Raw genomic sequence first — 25,778 nt, forward strand, 5'->3', positions numbered from 1 at the left:
AGTGCAGTGAACCCTGCTAAGTGCTATTGAGGGTGCATTCTATAACATATATGGTTACATGTGTGTATAGATGTATGCACACACATATACATGCATGTGTATTACGTTGCATCCATTAGGGTTGATGCAAGCAAAATTCTCAGTTAAGGCCAGAAGGTGCTAAAATAATCTTGCCTGAGCCTCTTCCCCACCCTGCCACCAGGACAGCTAGGAATTGCACTGAAGAAAATGCTATGGTTTCATAAGAAAACAGGTAAAGAAAATATAAAGCTGCTCATAACAATCTGAGGAATTTTTCATCAGTGAAGTGAAAACTGTGCAGTATCACCGAAAAGTTGTCTAAGAGCCCATGTACTGTCACTGAGCCTAGCTAGTGAGGGCAAATTCTCTCTAAATCAAAAACTGTTTTCTGCAAGCCACAACTACGTAAGAAATGTTTATTTTTTCAAAAAGTTCACAAATCTAGCACTTTTGAGTATTTGTCATTATGTGGTGTGATTTATGCCACTGCAAAATACTGGACACATTAAAATCAACTGAAATTATTTCCATTAATCTTAGCAAATCAACATGCACAGGGGAGTATCAAAACTTTAATAAAACACAAAGTGAGGGAGAGCAATAACTGGGCAAAACTGACAAACTTATTGGTTTCCAAAGTTTTCAGAAATTTTCAATGCAGCATAATAAATTATCACCAGCCACTATATCATTCGGTTATGTTCAATGCTCTACAGAACAACTCGAATAAAGCCAATGCGATCAGGCATACTATATAAGACAGTAACACTTTTCAAAAATATAGTTTTTAAAGATTCAGAACATGAGAAGTAACTAAATGCAACCTGGTGTCAAAAGCAATGTTTTTAAATCACTCCAAAACATTCTAACTTACTTCTGTATAACTTTAAGATAAATCAGGCTAAGCTACATGGAACTGTGAAGTGTTTTCAGTATCTGTAAACTTAGTGCTGGTAGTGTCTTGCTGAGTTGCGACTTCTTTCTTCCATACAAAAAAGTATAAATATTTTCTGTTCTTAGATCTAGGTAACACATCGCTAGAAGAACTATTCAGAAGGACAGTCTGCTATGAAAGCACTACAGTCTTCCAAAATTAGTCGGCTGGTTTGTGTCATGGATTAGTGATGCACTAACAAGGTGCCAGATGATCGTCTCTGCAAAAAACTCTGTCCAGAAGGACAATAAAGTTCTCTTACAGCAAGTCCATTTTGGGTCTGTAATGTAGCAGTAGAGGTGCTTTCTGAAAGATAGAAATATCGGATAAGTTAAGAAACAAAACCAGAATTAATCTATTCCGTAAACAAAACTTTTGTTTCATAAACTATAGCTTAACTAAAGTAGTAATTATTATTTTTATTGTATAATAACATATACCATTACTAAATGATATAAAATATATATACAAAATTTAATATATTACCAATGAATTATCAGAGTAGCTACCTGACCTGTCAAAATTTTACCAAGACAAAGACAAGATGCAATTTCATCTGTGGAGCTCAAACAAGAGTTGGAGAATTCTTTCCCTTTTGTCTCAGGAGCTGATGACCTTAGGATAAGTTCTACCACATCTGTTTAATTTTGAAAACCCATTTCCAGTAAGGGAGAAATGCAGATGCCTAGAAAGCAGTGTAAGAGCATGTTCAAGAGCTCATACCTGATTCCTCCTCTGTGAATGTATCTGTTGCTTTTTCATGAATAGGTAAGCTTCTAACATCCACAACATCCTGCACCAAGTAGTTCTGCGTCTCACTGAAGTAATTACTGCTTCTTGTTTGTTCTGGAACTCCCACCTCTCAGTTTCATTTTACATCCCCCACCTCTTTCACTTGAGAAGGCAGTGTACAATTCCCTTTTCCAAGTGACTCACAATTGCACAGATTTCCATGACAAGACTGAAAAGTAGACTTGTACAGTTGCACATCAATTTGATGCTCTTGTTTGGTTCTCTTTTTTCCCCACAAAAATCCTTAACATTTGCTTTGTATCCCTCATCTACATTGAACTTAATGTGCTCACTGATCACCTGTCACTCAGAACTGTAAAGGCTTGCATCAATCCTTTGTCATAAGTCTGTCTTCACTATCATGAATAACTACAATGTTGTCAGTATACTGTTACTGCATCAAATCCCTTTCCAGGTCATTCAGGAACACCACACAAAACAGAGTTCAGTAGGATTCCACTTGTAGCCTCTCTGCATTTCAGAGACTGACCATTGACTTCTATCCTGTGACTCTTATGGAAGTCAATTATTTTTCTATACAAAGATAGAACACTTCCCTAGTCCCACCTGCACCTCTTCTAGATATGCATCCAAAGCCATCAAGTGGCTCTACCCCAGTGTACACTGTAAGCTCGGACTGTGTTGCTTGTCTGTTATGAGTACTAACTCCTAGTTCAGACATCCCCAAATATATGTACACTGACTCTGTAGGTGTGACTTGTCTCTCAAGTGTTCAATTTTGCAATTCATTCTTACACCCATTTCACCTGAGCTGCAATTATTAATGTGATAATTAATACTTAGAATGAATGCCCCACTGTTTCAGTTTCAAAGAAGTTGTTTAAAGAAGTTACAATAAGCAGGTCAAAGATGTACTCAAACATTTTTAACTAGTCTTGTTTATGCCTAGTAAACACTGATAGAAGTTTCCTTAATGCAGGCAGACAAGCATTGCAACTACTGCCTCTCCTTCAGAAGTAAACCAGCCTTCTTGGGCTACAGAAATTTGCTGGAAATTACTGTCTTTTGTGCATCACAATCAATTTCCGCACCTACATGGATTAAAACCAGTTTCACCTGAAATAGCCAAAAATAATACATTCTTGTGGCTTCCCCTTCCTTTGCCAGACTTGATAACAATTTGACAGTCTTTTCCCTTGCAATTAATACTTAATTCTTCTTTCTTTCATTTTCTTGGAAAGAAGATTAATATGTTGTATTTAAGGATGCTGTACTAGATATTTATTAAGTATCTTTTTATCGAGTTTGCAGTTACTGCAGTATACTTCCAAATGACACCTATTTTATAACCATTTTATCTGGCCATTTCATGATTTACTTGGGACCACTGTGTCATACCTTAAATCTCCATCTTGTAACAACTACAAACTTCAGCGTGTGATCCTTGCCAAGAATCTCTTCATTGCATAATATGTCCAGCTGACAAAGCAAAGACAACAGTTTATTCACTGGGACATAGCACATGAAACAACATATTTCAGATACTACTGCAAATGTTTGACGAGATTTTTTTTTCTCTGAAGACAGTGAAATGGTCCATCTTGCAGTTGCTCTGCTGACGAAAATAGTAACAGGAAAGAAAAGAGACTGCCAGCCACCTCCCTCATATACTATATTATGGGTTTTTGCAGATACTCAATAGCTATTTTTACTTTTCTATCTCAGTGTTGAAAGATCTTGATATTAGAAACAGTGAGGATATAAACATAAAAACATGAGGATCATATGACTACTAATCAGCTGAACTACAATAGCTGAACATGAACATGAATGAAAACAGTCATTTCCACCAAGGTGGCTTATATTAACAACCCTTTACCAGACAACCCAGAAAGGCCTGAATATACATGCAGTCCACTTACATGGTTTATCTAATTAGCAATAACTCAAACCTGCAATATTCTATAGCTATCAATCAAGTGCCCACAAGCTTAAATTATTCTGCTATGTACCCTTTACTTGGTACTGGTACACTGATAACACCACAATCTACATACTCTTTAAGACGGCAGGGAGGGATGGCAAAGGAATAAACAGTACTCGTGAAGGTTTATTGCTTTACTAAAAAGCCAAGCAGATTGTTAAATCAGACTGGCACAGTGGAATGGAGGGCTTAAACTCACACATGAACAAAAATATCCCCTTTTCAACAGTGACGGTAATCATGTTACTGCTGGGCTGCAGCCAGGAGTCAACCACTTCCAAGCCAGCTAAGGACAAGACAGGAGGTACAGTTTTGTTTAAGGAAGACTAGTAGAGTTTGGCAACATACTCCAACCGTAAGACAGTGTGTTGGTTTGAAGTGTACAGAAGCTAGGAAGGAAGAGTAATACAGATGCAAATTGTTGAGAAGTTTGAGCAGAAAGGTGCTGATACGTTGAACTAGAAAGCAGACGATTTGATTTGAATGAAAGGTCTTGACGAAATTCAGTGAATCAGTGACATAATGTGGCGCTGGGAGGTGTCAAGCTGACAGTCAACTGGGATGTCTAGAGACTACGACCATGACCCAGCGAAATGGTAAACAGAGGCTGCGTTCAATTTTTGCTACTGTTAATTTTGAATCTGAACTAGGAGAAGAGCAAAGAATTGCCTTTCTTTCTGTACCTTTTACCATAAATTTTTCCTGTAATTCCGAGTATTCTCTGCAAAGGAAGGCAAAAGTATGTATCTGATAACACTCTGCTCATGGGAGGCAGCAACTTTGGGTTGAGCTTCACTGAGCATAGAAAGGAACAAAATATTTGTGCTGCTCTCTCTTAGGCTGGGCTTCAGTAGTGTTAAAGTGTTCGCCACTGCCTGCCCCCTACACTGAGCATGAGATCTCTGAAAGGGTGGGGTATACCTGACTACAAACTGTCAAACAAAGCACATTGCCAGAGTCTGTTTCAACACGTGTGCAAGCACATAACCAAGTCTTTTAGGTCAACTACTTATATACAGACATGAAAAGACGCACTGCAAACTAAGTGGCAAGTCCTGTATAGACCCAAGAAAGGACAAGAAAATGGCTAAATGGCTACGTAACATGCAATTAAAGAAATGGTGTAGGCTTCTGTTTTCAGAAAGTAAAATCAGTCTAGAAGAGGAACAATCCCACACTCTTCATAAGGCTTTTGTAACAACTGCAAAATAATTTTAAAAAGAATTAAAATATTACCTCATTAAAAGAAGAAAGGTTAAGTTTTTTGGCAATGAACTTCTTTAGATGCAAGACTGTTGCTTGTGCTGAGCAGCGAATCCATTTTCGTTTCAATCCACGCAATTTGCTGCTATTGCATTCCAAGCAGATGCTTACCTTCAGGAAAAGGCAAACAGTCAGGGTTGTCTGGAACAATTTTCTGCAGTTCTCACTATGTATTCCATATGCAGTTTTTATCCATACAACAAAGTGAAAAATTACAGTACCAGTATTCCTTAAACTGAAATGTCTGTAGTCCTATTAAAGAAAACATTTTCTAATATCTTGTCAGTTTAGTGATAAGCACTACTGCAACCAGAACGGGTCTAGACAAAAAAGTTCAAGAAAGAATTTTTGATGTTGGAACAAGGCAGCTCCAGTCAATTCACAGGCTGCCAATAGCTCAAGAGGACACTATGTCAAAAGCTGGAGTAAGATAAAGACTAAGAATACCATTGACAATTTTTAATAATTGCTTCTAATGTAGCTTCTTCCTTTTAAAGCAACTGCTAAATCCAGTTCCAAACAGAATTTTAACATGTTTAAAATAGAATTTAAAGTTTAAAAAGAACGGACATAAATGACATAACAAGTTTTTGAAATTCTGGAGATTATCCCCCCAAAAGGTCTCTCTAATTTCTATACTTCAATTCTCGCCTCTCTTCTCATCCAGCTATTCATTACGTATTCTAAGTCTTTGTGATGATTTAGTTTATGCACTAAGAGGACCTAGTACTAGGTATAATCCCCTTCTAAGTTCTTGTACATTATAATTGAAAAGAAAATTAATGCATGTTTAATTTACTCCAGGCACACATAACAGGAAAACAGAAGAAGGATGGCATGTTTATCCCAAAAGGAGATTTCACTGTCAAACATGCTTTGCGTTTAAAACTTAATGGTGAGCTTCCCAGCTGTCATACTGTTTTTATGGTGTACAGCTAACACTGTCTTAGTACTAGAAGTTTAAAACAAAATAAATAGTAAGTTAATAACAGTGCAAAAGGTTTTATTCATAAGTATTGATGCACATTCAGCTCAATGTATCACAGGAAAACTGGGATACACTGCTTCAGAAGGGTGACCAAATAACCTGAATTTGTTTTGAAAGCAAATGAAGACTTCGGAAACTCATAAACAGTCAAGAACTACCAAATCTTAATGCAAATGTCTTTAATGTATTCTCCATTCCTGCCAAAACCCAAAGATAAAACTTATGCTTACACAAAAGTATTCAGCAAGACTGCACCTTGTTTGTATCAGAGGACAGAAAAAGTAGCGTGAAACAGTTATTGTCTTCTCTGTTAGCTTACCAAGGCACTAAAGCTAAAACACAAGATAAAACTGAATCATGCCCAATGAGCTTACCTGTTCGTCACTTCGGTGGTAGTCATTATCTTCTTCCTGTTTTTCCTCAGAAGTTTCTTTGTTTGAATTTTCATCTGTTTTAGTTTCACCTTAGATAAGAAACCAAATATATGGTATAACACTCAGCAACAGCTTGTAATGCTAATATGATTTAAACAGCACAGCTCAGGACTGCAATATAGAATAAACTTTGTTTTTCACAAATTGTGCTTATCTGCTTAGGCAACACTAGCTGCCAAAAGCCCCACGCATGAATACATATACAGAGCACAACCTTCAGTTCAGCTGCTAGCATCCCAGAAGCTGGGTAATTTCAGAGAGTCCTCCACAGCAGTGCCTACACAGGAACTCCTTCACCAAGAGTAATACGATATGACCAGCTTTAAAAAAAAGATTCTGGGCACAAATAAGGGACAAAGCGACAATCCTACACTAACTGTTTTATGCAGTGTAATAAAACAATTGTGATTGTAATAAACCAACTAGGCACATACCTCCAACAGGTCATCCATCACCCACCCAAGACAGAATAAATAAAGGACTATTTACCATTTCGATGGGAATCTAGGTGCTGTTTTGTAGAACATGTCTCCCCTTTGATGTCCCCTGGAACTTCCATGCCCAGTTTGTGATAAAACTCCCTTTGCTTTTTCATTTCCGCTGTTTAAAATTGTAAATATTAATCCCTGTAATAAAGTTCTAATGCAATATTTATGAAGTTATTCCAAATCCCTTCCCTCTTACGTGAAACAGGCTTGCCAACAAGTAGTGCTATTGTCAGTTATTTACTGCTCTTCTATCAAGCCATGCCTGTATTTTTCAGTTAGAATACTAAAGTTATCTGTATAGCTACCATTATAGCATTCTTATTAGAATGGGGTAGTATTTAAAATACTATACCTTATTTTGAATCCCTTCCAAAATATTTCAGTCAAACCATCGTTTTTGAATTTTTATTTACAGTTCTGATTTTCAATATGCTGAAAATAATTTTTAAATAAACTATTTAATCTTATTGATATTTGAGAATGTTCTGGTTTTGCAGTTTAAATCCATTAAAATACTCTATTTAAGTGAAAGTTGTAACACACAATAAGATAAAAAATTCCTGAGCAGTTACTATAAAGTGTTTCTTCAGTTGAATAGGTTCAGTCTCAAAGAGGATTATGAAAACACAAATTGGAAGTTACCTGCAAGAAAGGGCTCACACAGTAGCAGAAACTTCACTGAAACTAAAAGCTGTTCTGCATTACATTCTACCTCTGAGAGTTCTAGAAAGCTGGCACAACAGATTTAAGTACACAGTTCAAGAAGAACAAATGAGAGTTACAGTGTGCCAACATTTAAAAGCTGAATTACTATTCTGCTTTACATAAAACTGCTTCTTGAATATCCCATCTTTCCTCCCACCACCACATCCCTCAATTGCTGCCAGTACAGGTATGAAACTAAATTAATCACTAGAAATGACACAAAAGAAGAAATACAGTTTTCCACTGTATTTTTCCTCAATCCCCCCCCCCCCCCCCCCATTTTCATCACCTGAAGCTTTTTTGGTTTTTTAAGTGTTAAAGATATATGTGCAAAACAATGCCTAAAAAAGGTCATACCACAGCTTACCTTCCTGGAGGCCTGGCACAAGTTTGTAAACAATATCTTGCATTGTTCTGTCATGACTAGCAAGAAAAAGAAAACAAAATCAAAAGTTTAAGTCAACTGTCTTGATCCAAAACATTTATCTTAAAAAAGTTCCATTACTAAATTGATGTAAAATCTCTAAATCCATCTAGTAAGAATTTAAATTCTCAAACCAGTATTTACATCAAACAAGAGAGGACAGTAACATGAAAGAGATTATGGAGAAGTACAGCCTAAAGAGAGCAACCCTACAGAAGTCTGAGGAAGAATAGTCTTGGACACATGGAAGATGACGGCCAATGGGACATGGCTTCCTGCATCAAGGCAAGTACGTCAATAATAATCTCAAAATTTTTTGACAACTTTGAGGTAAACTATTTTTTATTACAAAAGAATCAAGGATAGTCTACGGCATATACTCATATAGGGTATCATCAGAGTATCATATATTATCAGTGTGCACTATTCTTCAAATGCAGAGATAGCATGACTAGTTTTCAGGCTCTTGAATCAGGATCAGCTTGAACAATATAAGTAGATACGTAACATCAACAGTTTTCTGTAAAAGTGAAGAGAAAATCAGACTCATCTTCTATAAGCATTGCTTCAGAAGTTGTTACAGAACTGTTGTGGCTTAGCCCCAGCCAGCAACTAAATACCACACAGCCACTCGCTTACTCCCGTCACCTCTGTGGGATTGGGGAGAGATTGGAAGGGCCAGAGTAAGAAAAGTGGCTGGTTGAGATAAGAATAGTTTAATAATTAAAATAAAAGAGTAATAACAATAATAATAACAATAATAATAATAATAATAATAATAATAATAATAATACAATGAAAAATAAAATAATGAAGAGTTCAGAGATGAACACTTGGGAGGAAGGAAGTTGTTTTGATGTTCTGGTTGTTTTGATGTTCTTCAGTGGCCTGACTCCTGGGGACGTGAGCACTCACATGACATACCTTTACAGCCAGCTTCTCTATCCAGGCAGCAATATCTTGCCACAATGCGACAGCCCAGATGGGTTTTGCCTCTGCGCTGCCAGTTGCTTTGCTTCCATTGCTGTAACCAGCCCCACAGGGCATTTGCCACCCTAGGGGTCAACCTCAGGTCTCCCCTGGTGCTTTTTGCCAGAGGCTCCAGGTAGGGCCATTGTCCCCAGCTGTGGCGTAGAGCACGTTTTTTATACCTTGTCCTGCCCAGACTGTCCCAAGAGCTACTGCGTGAACTATCTCCTGTTTAATCTGTTCTAAGACTTGTCGTTGCTCAGGGCCCCATTTGACCTCATTCTTCTTCTGGGTCACTTGATAGAGAGGGCTTACAATCAGACTGTAATTTGGAATATGCATTCTCCAAAAACCCGCAACACCTAAAAAAGCTTGTTTCCTTTTTGCTAGTTGGTGGAGACATGGCTGCTATTTTGTTGATCACATCATTTGGGATCTGACGACGTCCATCGTGCCATTTTAGTCCTAAAAACTGGATCTCCTGTGTGGGTCCTTTGACCTTACTTTGGTTTATGGCAAAACTGGACTTCAAAAGGATTTGGATTATTTTCTTCCCTTTCTCAAAAACCTCTTCTGTTGTGTTGCCCCACACGATGATGTCATCAATGTATTGTAGGTGTTTGGGAGCTCCACCTTGTTCTAATACAGTACGGATCAGTCCCTGGCAAATGGTAGGGCTGTGTTTCCACCCCTGGGGCAGTCAATTCCAGGTGTACTGGACGCCTGTACTGGATATGTAAAATATCTACCTTTCTCTCACACCGGACAGTGGTCACCTCCAGTGGCTGAGGGCTTGTGTTCCTTTTCCAATTGCTTTGTCAACGCCCCCTTCCCCAGAAAGGGATCCCAATTGTTTGGCTTCTTTTCCCTCTAATTCCAGGCTACTGGCCCCATTATCCCAGCATCGGAGCATCCAGGTGACAATGTGCTCACCTGAACAACGGCCAAAATCTTTTCGTATATCTCACAACTCACTCAAGGATAGGGATTGGGTAGTACGAGTTCTTTCTCTTCCCCGTCCTCTCCTCGTGATGGCCCTGATCTTCCATCATCTCTTTCTAAACAAGTTGACTTTCTGTTCCAAGATTTTTTTCTTGTGTATAGGGGCAGACTGATACTGGCACAGATTGGTCCTCTGATTCAGCTGCAACACTTATCACTGGGGTTGAGTAGCCGCAGTGTCTGTCACAGGGGTTTGAGTCGCCACAGTGCTCTCACTTTCCTTGTCTTTGTCTTTTTAGACCCAGAGGCCTTCTTTTCCCCTTGGGGGTACTGAATAGTGTTAAACAGGGCTTGATAGGCATGAGCCAGGCCCCAGCACATTGCAGTGATCTGTATATCTCTGGGATTGCCAGGGTGACAACAGACTTTCTCCAAATATTCTACTAATTTTTCAGGATTCTGCACTTGTTCGGGGTGAAGTCCCAAGCCACAGGGGGTGCCCATGATCTTAGGCATTTGCCCATACCATCCCACATACCCTGCCACCCATAGCTATCCAGCCTTGGGGCAGATCTCTGGGTGATATTCTTAAGTTGCTTATTAACCTTAGAAAGAACTGAAGTGGTCTGCCAAAGCAGTATCAACAGATATATCTTAACTACCCAAGGATGTTCAAGATACTGAAAAGTTGTTGTAATGAAGGAGGAGGCACTATAGAAGATGGTAGCTAAGGTGCCTTTCTGTATTTCCTCCATTAAAAAACCTCTCAGAGGAGGAGGTAAAATTGCTGATTGACTCCATGAAGTGGTGCCTAGTGTACAGTAACGGCTTCCATGCAAAACCCAGATAACCGATAATGCTCAAGGCCAGTGTTTTAATAACAACTCTCCCAGGCAAAACATCTCTAATCACTGCAGAGCAGAGCAAACTACAGAAACCAAGAGCAATTTTTAACGCGTACTTCAAAATCAGCATGGTGTAGACTGGATAAACTAATACTGAGAACAGATGAATCAATGCTGTGACCAGCAACTGTTATTATCTCAAGCCCTTCGTTGCCCCACGTTGGGCGCCAAAAAGGACTGTTATGGTTTAGCCCCAGCCAGCAACTAAACACAATACAGCTGCTCACTCTCTCCCCCCACCCCGTGGGATGGGGGAGAGAATCAGAAGGGCCAGAGTAAGAAAACTGGCCAGTTGAGATAAGAACAGTTTAATAATTAAAATAAAACAGTAATAACAATAATAGTTATATAATGAAAAAGAAAATAATGATAGAGAGCAAGAGAGAGAGAGGTATGAACGCTTGGGAGAAGGAAAAAATAAAAATAAAATCCAAACAAGTGATACAACTGCTCACCACCCGCCGACTGACGACGCCATTCTCTGAGCTGCAATTGCTGCCTGCCGCACTCTGGCCGGCTCCCTCCAGTTAATATACTGGGCATGACATCACATGATATGGAATATTCTTTTCGCCAGTTTGATTCTGCTCTCTTAGCTGTGCCCCTCCCTTTCCAGCTTCTTGTGCACCCGGCAGAGCACAAGAATCTGGAAAAGTCCTTGACTAGTATAAGCACTACCCAGAAACAACTAAAACATCTGTGTGTTATCAACATTATTCTCATACTAAGTCCAAAACACAGCACTAAACAAGTTACAGTGAAGAAAATTAATTCTATCCCAGCTAAAACTGTGACAAGAACTGAGGAAGGCACACTTAAAACTGCCACAAACAAAAGCGAACTCTCTATAAAGGTACACAAAACACTACTTCATATGCAACAGCTAGTGCAAACACACTGTCAGAATGGATTTTCATCAGCAAAAGTTACCACAGTTCAGTAAAATGAAACGAAAACACTGAAGAAAGAGAAAGGGAATGTCTTTTCTGAAAACAACAAAAAAAACCAAACCAGAAAATACTTAGCAAAGAAAAGGAAACCTATGAACAATACCACATTAATGTTAGGATGTAAAGTGAGAGCACTCTGTGCAGGGATCAAAATAGAATGAAGGACAAGATTGTTCCATCTGAGAAATTAAAGCCACTCATCTAATATTTTTGCTGCCATATTTTTACCTCTTCCTATGAACTAAACAGACCTGTGAAAGACTAACTGAACAATAAAACTGACAATTATTTCTCTCATTGCTCTGTCAGATACTGAAAAGCACTGTTCAACTGAAACTAGTTATTTTGAGGATTTTGTAAAAGTGTAATTTCTACAAATGTTTAATTTATGTAACTTTTACAACCCAAGCATACCAAATGAGAAATCACTTAATCCCATTAAAATTAACACAGATATTAAAGTCCATAATTTGCTTGCATTTACGTCTGGAAGAAGTTAACATGCCAAGGAGCTGCAAATTCATAACAAAAGTTTGATCTCATGATCCCATACCTCCTCAATCATCTTCAACCTTCCTTTCAAATGTTTAATGTGCTCATAAGGAAGTACGAAAGTTTACGATAAAGCTATGCCATATTGAAGAGGCTGAAACACTCTAGCTTCTAGAGTGTAGCTAGTTGCATTCTTGCTTTCATACTTACCCAATATACTGTAATGGGTGGCTCTGATGTATAACAATTCTACAGGTCGGACAGGTGTTGTTTTCCTCCAAATATTTCACTAGGCAGCTTCTACAGACTGATAACAGAGACATTCATAATTAAAAACAAATAAAAGAAACATAATGAAAAAGAAGTTTGTTTTTATACCATCACAGAAACACACCTTACTGAAATTTACACAAAAATCTTTTTTTGTATCATGTAAGCATGATGGGTAATCATGCAGAATACAGTTTCTAATATCTTTCATTAATGTTCTTGATACAGGGAAGTGATGCACTAGAACTAAGGCATCTGCACCCAGCCAGAGTCTTCCTAATAAAGCATACAACACACAATCCCACTCCAGAATGTATTAGAGCAGCAATTTCTAGCAGGTCAACATCACATTGCTTGCACAGATGATATTGCAGGAACTGTAAAACATTAAGATACTAAGCCTATCTGCTTTAACCATGGCCACATACAGAAGTAAAGCATACAGTGACAATGAAACCAACACAAAAAAAAAAAAATCCAAAGTTGAATACTTTTTAAAAGAACAGAAAACTTTCAAAGTGTGGATATACAGGTGCTATTTTAATTCTAACTTTCACGAAGTACGCTACAGTTAAACTTCCACCAGAATTAATATTACCTGGGCACAGACCTTCAGTATTTGTAATATATCCTGGTAGAAGTTGCTAAAGCAGTAATTTGTTATAAAGCTGCATGCTTTTGGAACTGTTTCCAAATGCATATGCACAATCATCCCTGTCTCATTCAACATAAACTATTTATACTCCCCCAGCTACCCCGAGAAACAGTACTCATTACATACACTACTACGTGATATCCTGACTCACTTGAAGCTATAACTCAAAAAAAAAAAGGGGGGGGGGGGAGAAGGAGGGGGTTGGGGATCACCTTTTTCTTAAACAGCAGCAGTTTATTTAATCTTGATATTAATGTACTCATTCTCATCACATAAAATGAAAGAATTTCTGTAACTCTAGTGCCATCTACCTCTCAGACAAGATAATAAGACAATTAAATTAACATCTGTTTAAACCGAAACAGTTATGCAACAGCAAATGAAGCATAGTAAGTTTGCATTCTGCATTGTATTTACACACTTAGGATGACAGTTTGGTTGATGGTAGAGGTTATCGTTAGACCAAGCCTCATAGCTTTGCACACAAAGCATAGATCTTGCACAGCAGTCTATTCCAGTGGAATGCCAGAGCAGTAGATTCATTTGTAAACGTGAAGCCAAACCCCAGTCTTACCAAGTCAATGAAAGAAGCACCTGACAGTGGAAGCAGGGACAGGTATCCTGGGAAGAACATAGGGACACTGCCCGGTTGTGTATGGGTGGGGTCAGGAAGGCCAAGCACAGCTGGAGCTGAGCTTGACAAGGGATGCAAAGAATAATAAGACGGGCTTCTATAGGTATGTCAGCCAGAAAAGGAGGGTCAAAGAAAGCATACCCCGCTCGATGAACACAACTGGCAAACTAGTAACAACAAGTTGAGAAGTCTAAGGTACTCAACAACTTTTTTGCCTCCGTCTTCACTGGCACCCTCTCTTCCCACACCTCAGTGAATGAGCCTCAAGGCAGGAAATGGGGGACAAAAGTCCCTCCCACTGTAAGAGAAAACCAGGTTCAAGGCCACCTGAGGAACCTGAACATACTATGCCTATGGGACCTGGCGAGATGGATCCCTGAGTCCTGAGGGAATTGGCTGATGTAGCTGCCAAACCACTCTCCATGACAGTCATGTCATGGCAGTCAGGTGATGTCCCTGGTGACTGGAAGAAGGGATACATTGCACCCATTTTAAAAGCGTAGAAAGGGAGGACCTTGGGAATTACTGACCTGGCAGCCTCACCTCTGTGCCTGGGAAGATCATGGAACAGATCCTCTTAGAAGATATGCTAAGGCACAGGGCGGACAGGGAGGTGATTCGAGACAGCCAGCATGGCTTCACCAAGCGCAGGCCTTGCCTGACATACATAGTGGCCTTCTGTGGTGAAGTGACTACATCATTGGACAAGGGAAGAGCTATGGATTCATCTATCTGGACTTCTGCAGAACCCCTCACATGGTCCCCCACAACATCCTTCTCTCTGAACTGGAGAGATACGGATTTGGTGGATGGACTATTTGGTAGATGAGGAATTGGATGGATTGTTGCATCCAGAGAGTAGTGGTCAACAGCTCAACGTCTGGATGGAGATAAGTGATGAGCAGTGTCCCTCAGGGATCTGTACTGAGACCAGTAGTGTTGCATCAATGACACATACAGTGGGACTGAGTACACCCTCAACAAGTGTGCAGACGACCCCAAGCTGAGTGGTGCAGCTGGCATGCCTGAGAGATGGGATGCCATCCAGAGGAACCTGGACAAGCTGAACAGGTGGGCCCATATGAACCTCATGAGGTTCAACAAGGCCAAGTGCAAAGTCCTGCATCTGGGCTGGGGTAACACCTGGTATCAATACAGGCTGGAGGACGAAGGGATTGAGAATAGCCCTGTGGAGAGGGACTTGGGGCTACCAGTGGATGAAAAACTGGACATGAGCCAGCAATGTGTGTGTACAGCCAGAAAGCCAACTGTATCCTGGGCTGCATCTAAAGAAGCGTGGCCAGCAGGTTGAGGGAGGTGATTCAGCCCCTCTACTCTGCTCTGGTGTGACCCCACCTGGAGTGCTGAGTCCAGCTCTGGAGCCCTCAGCACAAGATATGGACCTGATGGAGCAGGTCCAGAGAAGGGCCACAAAAATGACCACAGGAATGGAATACGTCTCCTATGAGGACAGGCTGAGATAGTTGGGGTTATTTATCCTGGAAGAGAAAAGGCTCTGTGGTGACCCTACTGTGGCCTTTCAATACCGAAGGTGGCTTATGAGAAAGATGGGGAGAAACTTTTTAACAGGACAAGGGTTAGTGGTTTTAAGCTAAAAAAGGGTAGATTCAGAGTACGTAGAAGGAAGAAATTTTTTATGATGAGGGTGGTGAAACACTGGAACAGGTTGCCCAGAAAGGCAGTAGATGCCCCCATCCCTGGAAACGTACAAGGTTTCTGAGCAACGTGATGTAGTTGAAGATGCCCCTGCTCATTGCATGGGGGTTGGACTAGACGACCTTTAAATGTCCCTTGCAACCCAAACCATTCTGTGGTATCTTCTGAAACAACCTTCTATTTCAGTACATCTTCCTGTTTGGAATAACTATACACTAACTCCTCCTAAACTGAACTCATCACAAGTCGGCTCAGGTTTTGTCTGGTCTATTAGCCTAAGCACAGCATCCAAATAAATGCAACTATACAGCTTATGGAGGGTGCTGCTGTCTTACAGACTGTTTCCCCCCCTTACCATCCCCCAGGGTCAAGTTGGGATTAATAAACTCTCCTGAAACTGGAAATCCTAGGAGTATGGGACAGCCAATATGGGAACCATTTTACGGTCTGAAACAATAGTATTACCAGAGTTTTTCCATTACCTGGGATTTCAAAAGTCTCTGATCTCCATTTATCAAGACAGTTGGGCACTGACTGTAGGCCTGAACTGAGCTGTACATTTTCTGGTTACTTTTACAGTACGCTTAAACATATCGGAGACCTTTCATCAGAATGGAAGAGGCAAGGTTAATCCTCACTCATTTATTTTTTAAAAAACAGTTTCATTCTTCTTGACTTTTTTCATTACTATATGTAGATAAAGAAATTCAGTTGGTCCTTCATCATCCACATGAACCCATAAAATAATATCTTTCATAATATAAAGGCTTTCCCTTTCGTAACATACAAGGACAGCTTTCATAAGTAAACACTAATGAAACTCGAATTACAAATGTAGAACTTTAACAAGACCTTCATATATCTGCTAACCTAGAATTCTAATCAAGAAACAGATGTAAACTAGGAAAGACTTAACACTGAGTTACTGCTAATGAAGTTTTATCTACTGACTTACAGGCCCAACAAACTAAAGATACTGCAGAGAAACAAGTAGAAAACAGAGCAAAAAAATGCTTGTCTTCCCCTGAATTACGTTTTACAAAAGAAGTATGTTCTGTCCTTCCAAGGGACTGGCCTTGGTCCTCCAAATGATTCTCACTAAAGGACTCAAGGACTACATTTACTACCGAAGTGAAGAGTCTCTGAGTGTCTGAAGGACAGGAAATTAGAGAAAAAATTAAAAAGATAAGAAAATTGTGCAGTTCTGAGTAGAAACAGAAAGAAAATTTCAAGGTGGTGTTAATTCAGAAGAGAATTCACTATCTCAGACAGGGCACTTTCATGATAGATTTTGCAAGGATGTTTTTCCAGTAACATATTATTGGCATTAACATACAGAATACAAACAATGCCAACATGTATTAAGTTTTTTAAAAAGACAGGGTTGTGTGCTTCTTCTCGGAAAGCTGTAATTCTACAGGACACCCATTGAAGCAGTGTTCTGAAAACACGAACAGCCAAAAGAAGGGAGGACAAGCCACAAGAGGTGGGAGTGGAGGGGGCGGAGGGAGAAGAAACACAAGCCAGCAAGGAGCATTCCCTGGTTTTTGAAGCAAGCACTAAAGCACTGTAGGTTAATCTAAAAATTTCCTCCATAAGCAAACGTAAGAACTGGTGGAGATGATGTCAGCTGAGGGGTTTTTGTGGTTTTTGTTTTGGTTTTAAAGAACAATGAAGAATGACCCTCCACTTTTATGTCAGCCATGTTAACTTGTAATACTGGTTTTGTATATAATTTGTTAATAGCAGCAGTAAAACATTTGGGGCAAAACTAAGTAGCAGTCTAGCTTAAGGATCTCTACACTCCAAAAAGAACACTATGGAAATTAAGATGTGAAACAGATGCAGAAGGCACATGAGAATAACTGAAGTGACATGGAAGCCTGACAAGAAAAACAAATTCATTAAAGCTCATGAACAGAACTTCTAAATGAAATACAATGGAAAACGTAATCTCTGACAAATGATGAGCATTACATTTCCCCTTTGTAAGACATTTTAGGGAACGAATAAGTCCGCTGAAACTTTCATTTTGTGGAGATGAAGCCACTACGTCCAAATAATTCCCTTAAAGTTTAAGACTATGGGTCATTGAGCTATTCAAACAACATATTAACTTTATCAGAATAAGAGTAAAATACTGTGACAGAAGCATTTTAAAACATGGGATGTTTGAAGTTGTATGGCAAATACTATTTAATAGATTAATACAGGTGTATATAAACAAAACAATTATATTCTAAACTCTGAACAGATAAAACTGGACAAATGGAAGCTCCTGGGTGACAAGGATGCATTGGTAAATTGCAGGGATTCTGCAGACACAGCTCGAAAAACTACTTTTGGTAAAACCCTGTAATGTAAGGTGTAAAGCCATCAATATGGCCACTACAGAGGATATTTAATGTCACTACAGCAGGCCTTCTGGACTGAAGGTTAATTCCTCAGCTGATACCTACCTTGGCAAAGGAAACTGAGGATTAGAAGAGATTCAAGAGAGAATAGTTTTGGAATTACCACTTTGGACTATAAGGGTGCTCCTTCTCAGAAGGAATCTTTTCAGATCTTCAGTTGGAACTGTGCTAATATACAAGGTTTTCACCAGAATATTGCAAGCTCTAGCACTCCTATATTCCATGATGTCAACAACAAAGATGCTGGGATGGACTTACACCTTCAATTTTCTTCAAGCCTAAGGATTTGCAAGGTACTAAGGCATACTTCACTGATGTGAAACTAGAAATTCACAAAGTAGTATAACAAGAAACAACTACCTCATCACAGTATTTTGGAACAAAGGCTTATTTCTAGGGTACAATATAATATACGTATTTTTTTTATTGATAAACTATGGCTGCTTTCTGCAGAGGAATAGGACAGCAAGAGACATGTGGAAGGCTGCAGGTGGAGAACATAAGCTATGTCAGTTGCCACAGAAGAGAGAACTAGGCATTCCACATTCCTTTAGCAGAAAGACAGACTGCATTCTTGAATGCATATGTTACCACTAATTATATATGGCTTCAAGTTTGTGCAGTACGGCTTTAATGTTCTCTTTATTTGCTTTGTTAAAAAAGCAAATAATCTATTAAAAAAGTAATGTCTAGAGAAGCATGCATTATTTTGGCTGACGCACAGCAAATTTTTTAATTTCAACTAAAAACCATTAAAACATGTTGCACATCAAGTTAAAAAATAAAAAAAACAACCAGAAACAATTTCCTTAACTTAGTTATACTTCTACTTACAAGTATGTAAGCATTCTGTTACAGTGGTAGCATCAATCAGGTATCCATTGCACAGACGACAGGTTATATGGGCATTAATGTCCCAAAGCTTAATCTTTCTTGTTAGCATCTTTGGTGTCTGCAGAAAAGACATCATAAAGTAACACAGCTGTAGCGATCAGGTAAAAGTCATTTGGGAATAAATGATTAACTAGAATTAACCCTAAAGATATGTTTATGTAGCTTTAGGCTCTCATATTCTGTGTATGTGTGTGCATGCATGCACAATGATAGCACTAACTTTTAAAGAACTTCACCAGAGTGAAACAATGTAAAACCCACACTATTTTGCAAGTCAAAATTTCAATAGAAAACAGTCTTTCTAGCATGCTATTAATAAGTTCCTTTACCAACCAAGGGACTTGGATTTCAGGTGAAACTCTACTATGCTACTGATCTAAGTCATCACATTCACTCTAGCAATGGGGAAAAATTCAGAGATTTGGAGAGAGAAAATCCTCAAAGCAATTTGAGAATGGAGAGCATTTTGATAACTGAAAAGTCAAAATAACATGGTCTAATTTGGCATAGTAGGTTTAACCACACTTTTAAGGGTTTGCCTTGTGCCAGTATGGTTAAAGCATAATGTATAAATCTGTGTCTCAATTACACAGCTGAAAAGCAAACCTTCTGAAATGCCATTTTATTTAAATGGAAGTTAATTAAAGAACACATTACAAACTAGAATAGTCTCACTGGCAGAGCTGCAGTTTGTTGTACTAAGGAATGTGAACTAGAAGGGATGGTATAACTACCATTAAAAGGAAGAAAAACCAGAAATTAAACAGCTCATTTAACTTTTTTTTGCAGCAACTCCAACTGTTTTCAGGGAAAATATCACACAAAACCCATGCCTTAACTGTCACCTTTTAGAAATAGCTATATTTTATTTTTCAAAATATGTTGAAAAGAAAATTGTACTGTTACCGTAAGTTGACATCATTAGAATTATTTAAGAGCAGGCTAAACTGGCTTGCAACCTATTACATTTGGTTCCTGCACTGCAGAAGTCACCAAATTAGTCTTCCACTAAAGTGACTTTACTGTCCCTGGCTCACAAATACTTAGTTTGGAATACCTTTAAAATTCTGAATGATGACATGCTCCCCAGATTTCACATGGAAATATTGTAACAAGGTTGTCTGATCTTTAATTTAATTTGTCACATTCTTTTTCTATGTTTAATGAAGTGGTACTAAGCAAAAACAACTATCAAATGGCAAACTTGCACAACAATCTGAGCTATACCATCACTGAGAGAGTACTTTGTGTTCCATTATAACCTATGGAAAAGCATTTCCAGCACCCATCTGTTAAAATCTGCATTGTGTTCTACAAAAATGACTAGGAAGACTTCCAGTTCTCATGGCTAAGAAGTAAATTACACAAATATCAAACTTATTTTATGGTATTTGAGATTTCTTAGTTAAGCTAGTGACTAGCCATTGCAGAAAAATGAAAACACAACTTGGTTGTGCAGTACACAAGATAGGTCAGAATCTATGCTAGGAAACTGAATTACTTTTCTAAATTGTATTTTTTAGATTTATTTCTAACCAACTGAAGATAAGCCACATATTAAATCCCTGGAAATTAGTGCATAAGGTCACCAGTTAAAGAAGCTACTGCAAAAATTAAGTACATTTGTATGGCACAGGGAAAGAGCTATTCAATATCATTACTTAAGAAGAGTTCAGGAGATGGCTTAAAGCCACCACCAAATAGAAATTCAGCTCATTGGAAAACACAACTCATGACAGGCAAGAGAGACATTAACTACTAGGATACTTAAAAAGGCAATATCAATACAAATCTAATTAGTTGTCTAGGCAAGAATTCAGAAAAAGGTGTTCAGGATCACCACAGTCTGAATCCAAGCACTAATGAAGCAGAAGAGCCAAAGATATTATGGTGAAAACTGAAGCAAAGATATTTATTTTCTAGAAGAAGCATGACAATTTTTCCCCACTACAGTAGAGACAAGCACTGCCACTAGAAAAAAACCTGCAAAAAGAAGTTCAGATAGGGTATAATATTATGAGAACAATGAATGAACCATACAACAAAGAAGGTAAAAATACTGCAAAATGGTAATAAAGCCCATTGTGCCAGAAAAGAGGATAGCAAAGATAATACACACTTCACTGACTGAATGAGGAACAAAATCATACACTTTTTGGCCATGGAAAAAATACACGACTTCTAGAATATCCAGAGCAAGTCTGTCAAATCAGCCTTATGAAAATTTTATACACCTTTCAAGAATGACACAAACCCCCCTCATTAGACATCTGAAGAGCAGAGACTGGGAACTGTTGGTAGAAACAGGAGAATGGGAAGAGGTTCTTCCAGAGCATTAGACACCTCCGTTTCGAAACAAGACAAAACCTAGAGTAGGAGATTTCTCCAGAAGGCCTGGCCCACACTGCTATCTTGCAGCTGCCTAACTAAGAGAATGAGCTCTTCTCTGCATATGCAGAGACCCAGATACCAAAGCTTCAACAAAGCTTGAAACTCCAATAAGCAATGCAACTTCTAAGCTCTGTAAGCAAGCTGTCAGTGTCAGATTCCATGTTAGCCTGCATCTGGTGCAATGGAGACCTGTGTCCTGTAGTTTCAGGAAAAAAAAAAAAATTGGAACGCCTCTCATTTTTCAAAACAGTTAACCTGTAGCAATAGGAGGCCTTATTAAGGAGAAGACAGAAAACATAAGGAAAAGAGAGAGAGAGAGATGAGAAGCAAGAAGCAAAGAGAAAAAGAGAAAAAAAGAGACTCGGGCGAGGAAAAAAGAGAAAAAAAGGCCAGACCAATTCATATCTATTTAGAAAGGAAGGGAGGAGCTAGCAACAAAATGGCACATTACCAAGATGTCAGTTCAGTTAGACAACATATTTAAAGACTCAGGCTTTGAAGACAACCTGAATTGCTTCCCAGAGGGAAAGAGGGGGAAAAAAAAAAAAGAAAAAAAAAAATCAGCAAAACTACCGACATATATAAAGAAGAAATGGAAGGACCAATGTTACAGCCTCATATAAGACATTAAATTCATTAACAACAGCAACAAATCAAAAATGTAAAGTAATTCCACATTCACCACCTCTCTGTTCTGTATCACTTCAGAGGAAAGTAAGTAATAATTGCAAATTTCACCATCAACTACTGTTTTATCATTATTAATGTTTTTGAAAAGGATGCAGAGTCATACCACAAAATATGAAGCTAACCTACCATTCACAATACTTAGGAAGAAACCCTTCATGTGGGTAGGTGGCTAATAAGGATATCTTCCATGTTCCTATCTGGAATATGTTAACAACTATCAACTCAGATGGGGTACTAGTCTATTTGAACCTTCCTTGGGAAGGACTCCCAACATTCCCATGTTCTGAGAGCCAAACAAAAGTTTATAAGACAGGCAAGTTCTTGTCACCCCACCAAAAAATGACACTAAACATACTTTTCAAGTAACCATATATACACTGAAGTACACTGCTGTAGGGGAAAAATGTCGATTAGGTCTGAAGATTAGAAGCAAACAGAAGGTACAAAAATTTCTGAAGACACTAATGCTGACCAGCATATCATAAATAAATCCCCAAGCCTTATTTCTGTGTCATCTTAACTCCACCTTAATTATTATAAATGCTACCCATTATTCTAATGAGTACAGTAATGAATTAAAATATCTACTCATTAAAAATACAAGATTTTACATCAGCTTGGAAATTTCAGTTGAAATATTGCATTTATCAAGCAAGCAATGGAAAACCTAGTTAGTTTTTTTTAACTGCTGGGCTCCCATGAAAGCAAGATGACATCTATCTTGATAAAATCTCAGTATCCTTCAGAAGTGCTAGTTAGGTAGCACTCTCAGAGAGCTACGTTTACCAAATTAACATGTAGGAACATAAAGAAAGGAGGAAAAACGTTTACCAGCTGCTGGAATTTCTCTGAACAATCCTGAATGAAGTGACATCCATGTTAGTGATCTCTCACAAACTGGAACTAAACAGCAAGCCTGCACAATGTCCAAAAGATTAAGTTTGACTGAGAACCACCAAGATTAGACAGCTTGCTTTAACCTATTCTTCTATTATCTAGGCAAATCCAGGTTTTCCTTTAATACCTTAATTTTGAAAAAGTGAGTTTTTTCCAAATCTGAAGTCTAGGTGGTATCTTCCACAAATCTCCTCTTTCCATCTCTCCAACAGTGATATCTTGAAAAGAATGCTAAAAGTGAAATCAGAAACTTCCAAAACAAGTAACCAAACCTTAAAAAGGAAAACAACAGAAGTTCAAAACCATCTCTGAGTACGTATTTCCAAGCAAGCCTGCAGCTTGAGAGCATGGAGATGTTCGGACAACTGCAAAAAGCAATGAGCAAACTGCTCTGACCTCATCATTTACTCTGCTTTGAGAGTTGGATTACATGATGTCCTGATGTCTTTTTGAACCTGAATTATCCTATGATCCTATGAAATTACTACACTATTATACCACCTTCACCTATCCATGCAAGCTGAATTTCTTACTGTTCCGACTGCTCTCAAGCTGCTCATTGAGTACTTCAGGGAACCGTTATCCAGTCATGATCACACAGACTTCAACCTAAATTAAGTTATCATGAGCTCAACATCTAAAATTGGTTCTTTTAAGAAGAAAACTGGCAGATCATGTTGAGGTTAAAGTCACACACACCAGCTTGATGTACTAATAGTAGGGAATGGTAAGTTTACTTTTCCAAAGTAGCACCTAGGTGGATGTTGTCTTGCATAAAATTTAAAAAAATCAAAACAAAATAAAAACATATCTCCAAATTGAGACTTCTTTGTTACAGAGACTAGACTGCACTAGACTGTGGAGGAGTTATTATGGAGAGCAAACTTCTACAATGAACAATAAAATTCAAACAATATTTGAATTTGCCTTATTTTGTAATGCAATCAATCTGTCACTGCATAGAAGATGCATGCTCAAGAGCTTCTGAATCTTTCTCAGGATCGCAGCCAAGTTGAGATGCAGAAGTCTCAAAAAAACATTATCATCCTATACAAAATCAGGCAACTTCAGAGGACAGACCAGAATCTGTCATGTACACATCATTTTCAGAACCTAATAGCCCCCTTTTCACAGTTGAACACTGCAAACCTTAGGCTCATCAAACCTCTATGGCAGTTTGCAGACAACAGAAATATCACATTTCAGTTTAGGTTTTAGAAAATCAAAGCCAAGCAAGGAATATTTGTAGGACACAAAGGTTCATTAGTTCTTCTACAAAGAGTTACCTACTTAAATAGTAACCTACTACAGCAAATGATCTGTAAGAACTGTATATAACTTTCCAAGACTCTCAATTCACTGACTGAACAGTGACATTTGATAAAATACTTGAAATTTCTCACTCTTTACCTAGCCAAGAAGTGAACACTAGAGCCAAAAGCATGATCCTGCTCCATCAAAACCATGTTGCTGGAATAGGATCCTATGGCTCTATAATCACAAAACACTTCTCAAGTACAGATGCTTCTTTAAAACAAACAAAAAACCCACACACAACAAAACACACCAACCCGAACCTCACCTGTTTTTACAGGAAATGTAAAATGCAAAAGAAGTGGCCCTTCAGGAGGTTACACAGATTCATAGGGTAATGTAGATTGGAAGTAACCTCCCAACGGCTCTAACCCACCTTGCACTCGAAGTAGGCCTACTTAAATTGAGTTGCTATGGGCCTATTCCTGCCGCATTCAAAACACCTTCAAGAATGAAGATTCCACAGCCTCTCTAGGCAACCTGTTCCAGGGTCTGATCACCCTCACAGGTGAAAAGTGCTCCTTCTGCCTCATAGGAATGTCCTGTGTTGCAATTTGTGTGCAATGCCTCTCATCCTACAAGTGCGCACTTCCAAGAGTATTGCAGCACCATCTACTTTATTTCTGCCCACAGGTGTATTGAAAATAGCAGTAATATATTCCCTTATTCTTAGCATAATTTTCTTTAGGACCTTTGTAAACACAGCATAAAAACCAGGAACACCAGAATCTCACTCAATAGCTGAAGAGCCGCTTTTAACCCAAGAGTATTAATACTTTACACTGGGAATTATTGAGTCAGAACAAAACAAATCAGCACTGTACTGCTTTTGAGAAATAGGAAACCTTCTGAAGTTTCAGCGACCTGAATCATGCCTAAAAAAAGAATTAAGCGGTCTCGTTTAAAAAATTAAAACAAAGAGCCCTGAAAAGATTGTGTTAGACCAGCCTTTCTCTTAGAAAGACAAAGCCGACTTTCCTAAAATGTAACACTTTTGGATCCTGAAAGGACAGAAAGATTCATAAAGGGACATAATAGAAGAGCTATCCAGTTCAATTTCAAAGTGATTGCTTTCCTAACAGCTGTAAAGCAAGAAATTATTCAGAGACAACATACCAACAACGGAGAGAGAAGAGGTAGTAAGTCTCCTTAAGTGCTGGAACGTGAAGCCCCAAAACACACAAAGTGTTCCAAACATCCAACTAATACACAAAAATGATCACTTGCACAAAGATTAGTATTTCTTCATCTTGGTTCCAACTCACATTATTTTATACCATGCTGTTGGCATGGTGTCACCCTCTCACTGTCTGGCAAGTCTTAGATCACACCAGGAGGAATTGAGTGAAGACAATTCACAGGTATCTGGACCACAGTCCCAATTAAAAAACAAGCACACACAGGTTCAGGCCACGTTGGCAGGGGATATACATGTGCCAGATAGTCACCTGGTTTGTTCCACGCTATTCTTCATCCACTAATGCATGTTTTGTTAAGATGATCAAGCAAAAAGGTAAGCAGTGTATTACAGATCTCTCTACTAAAACTGTGTCACCAATAAGACAAGCCTAAATGTCTCTGTACAAGCTTTCACCTTTCAGAGAGATTTCAGCACTGAAAACTATTATTCATGCAAGGTTACAGAGAGGATCAGCAAAGGGCTTCCTTAGAAGGACAGCCTTATCATTTA

At 38.6% G+C, this 25,778-nt stretch overlaps 1 protein-coding gene across 7 annotated transcripts in view; it reads right to left on the reverse strand.

The window, feature by feature from the left end:
* Positions 1 to 555: 555 nt before the first annotated feature.
* Positions 556 to 25,778, reverse strand: part of PCGF3 (polycomb group ring finger 3) — a 57,992-nt gene continuing 32,769 nt past the window's right edge. For 4 of the 7 annotated variants that reach the window (XM_075078294.1, XM_075078295.1, XM_075078298.1 and 1 more), the window contains 8 exons: positions 18,737 to 18,854; positions 12,463 to 12,559; positions 7,938 to 7,993; positions 6,867 to 6,977; positions 6,318 to 6,406; positions 4,929 to 5,066; positions 3,107 to 3,187; positions 556 to 1,261 (listed from right to left, as the gene is read on the reverse strand). In XM_075078294.1, coding sequence (XP_074934395.1) covers positions 1,214 to 1,261; positions 3,107 to 3,187; positions 4,929 to 5,066; positions 6,318 to 6,406; positions 6,867 to 6,977; positions 7,938 to 7,993; positions 12,463 to 12,559; positions 18,737 to 18,845 — 729 coding nt within the window. In that variant the 5' untranslated portion in view covers positions 18,846 to 18,854 and the 3' untranslated portion in view covers positions 556 to 1,213. Of the gene's footprint in view, positions 1,262 to 3,106; positions 3,188 to 4,928; positions 5,067 to 6,317; positions 6,407 to 6,866; positions 6,978 to 7,937; positions 7,994 to 12,462; positions 12,560 to 18,736; positions 18,870 to 22,708; positions 22,823 to 22,901; positions 22,993 to 25,778 lie in introns of those variants that run through there. The other 3 variants (XM_075078296.1, XM_075078297.1, XM_075078293.1) reach the window with 3 other exon arrangements.

The sequence above is a fragment of the Phalacrocorax aristotelis genome, chromosome Z (genome assembly GCF_949628215.1).
Source record: "Phalacrocorax aristotelis chromosome Z, bGulAri2.1, whole genome shotgun sequence".
NCBI classification, from domain to species: Eukaryota; Metazoa; Chordata; class Aves; order Suliformes; family Phalacrocoracidae; genus Phalacrocorax; species Phalacrocorax aristotelis.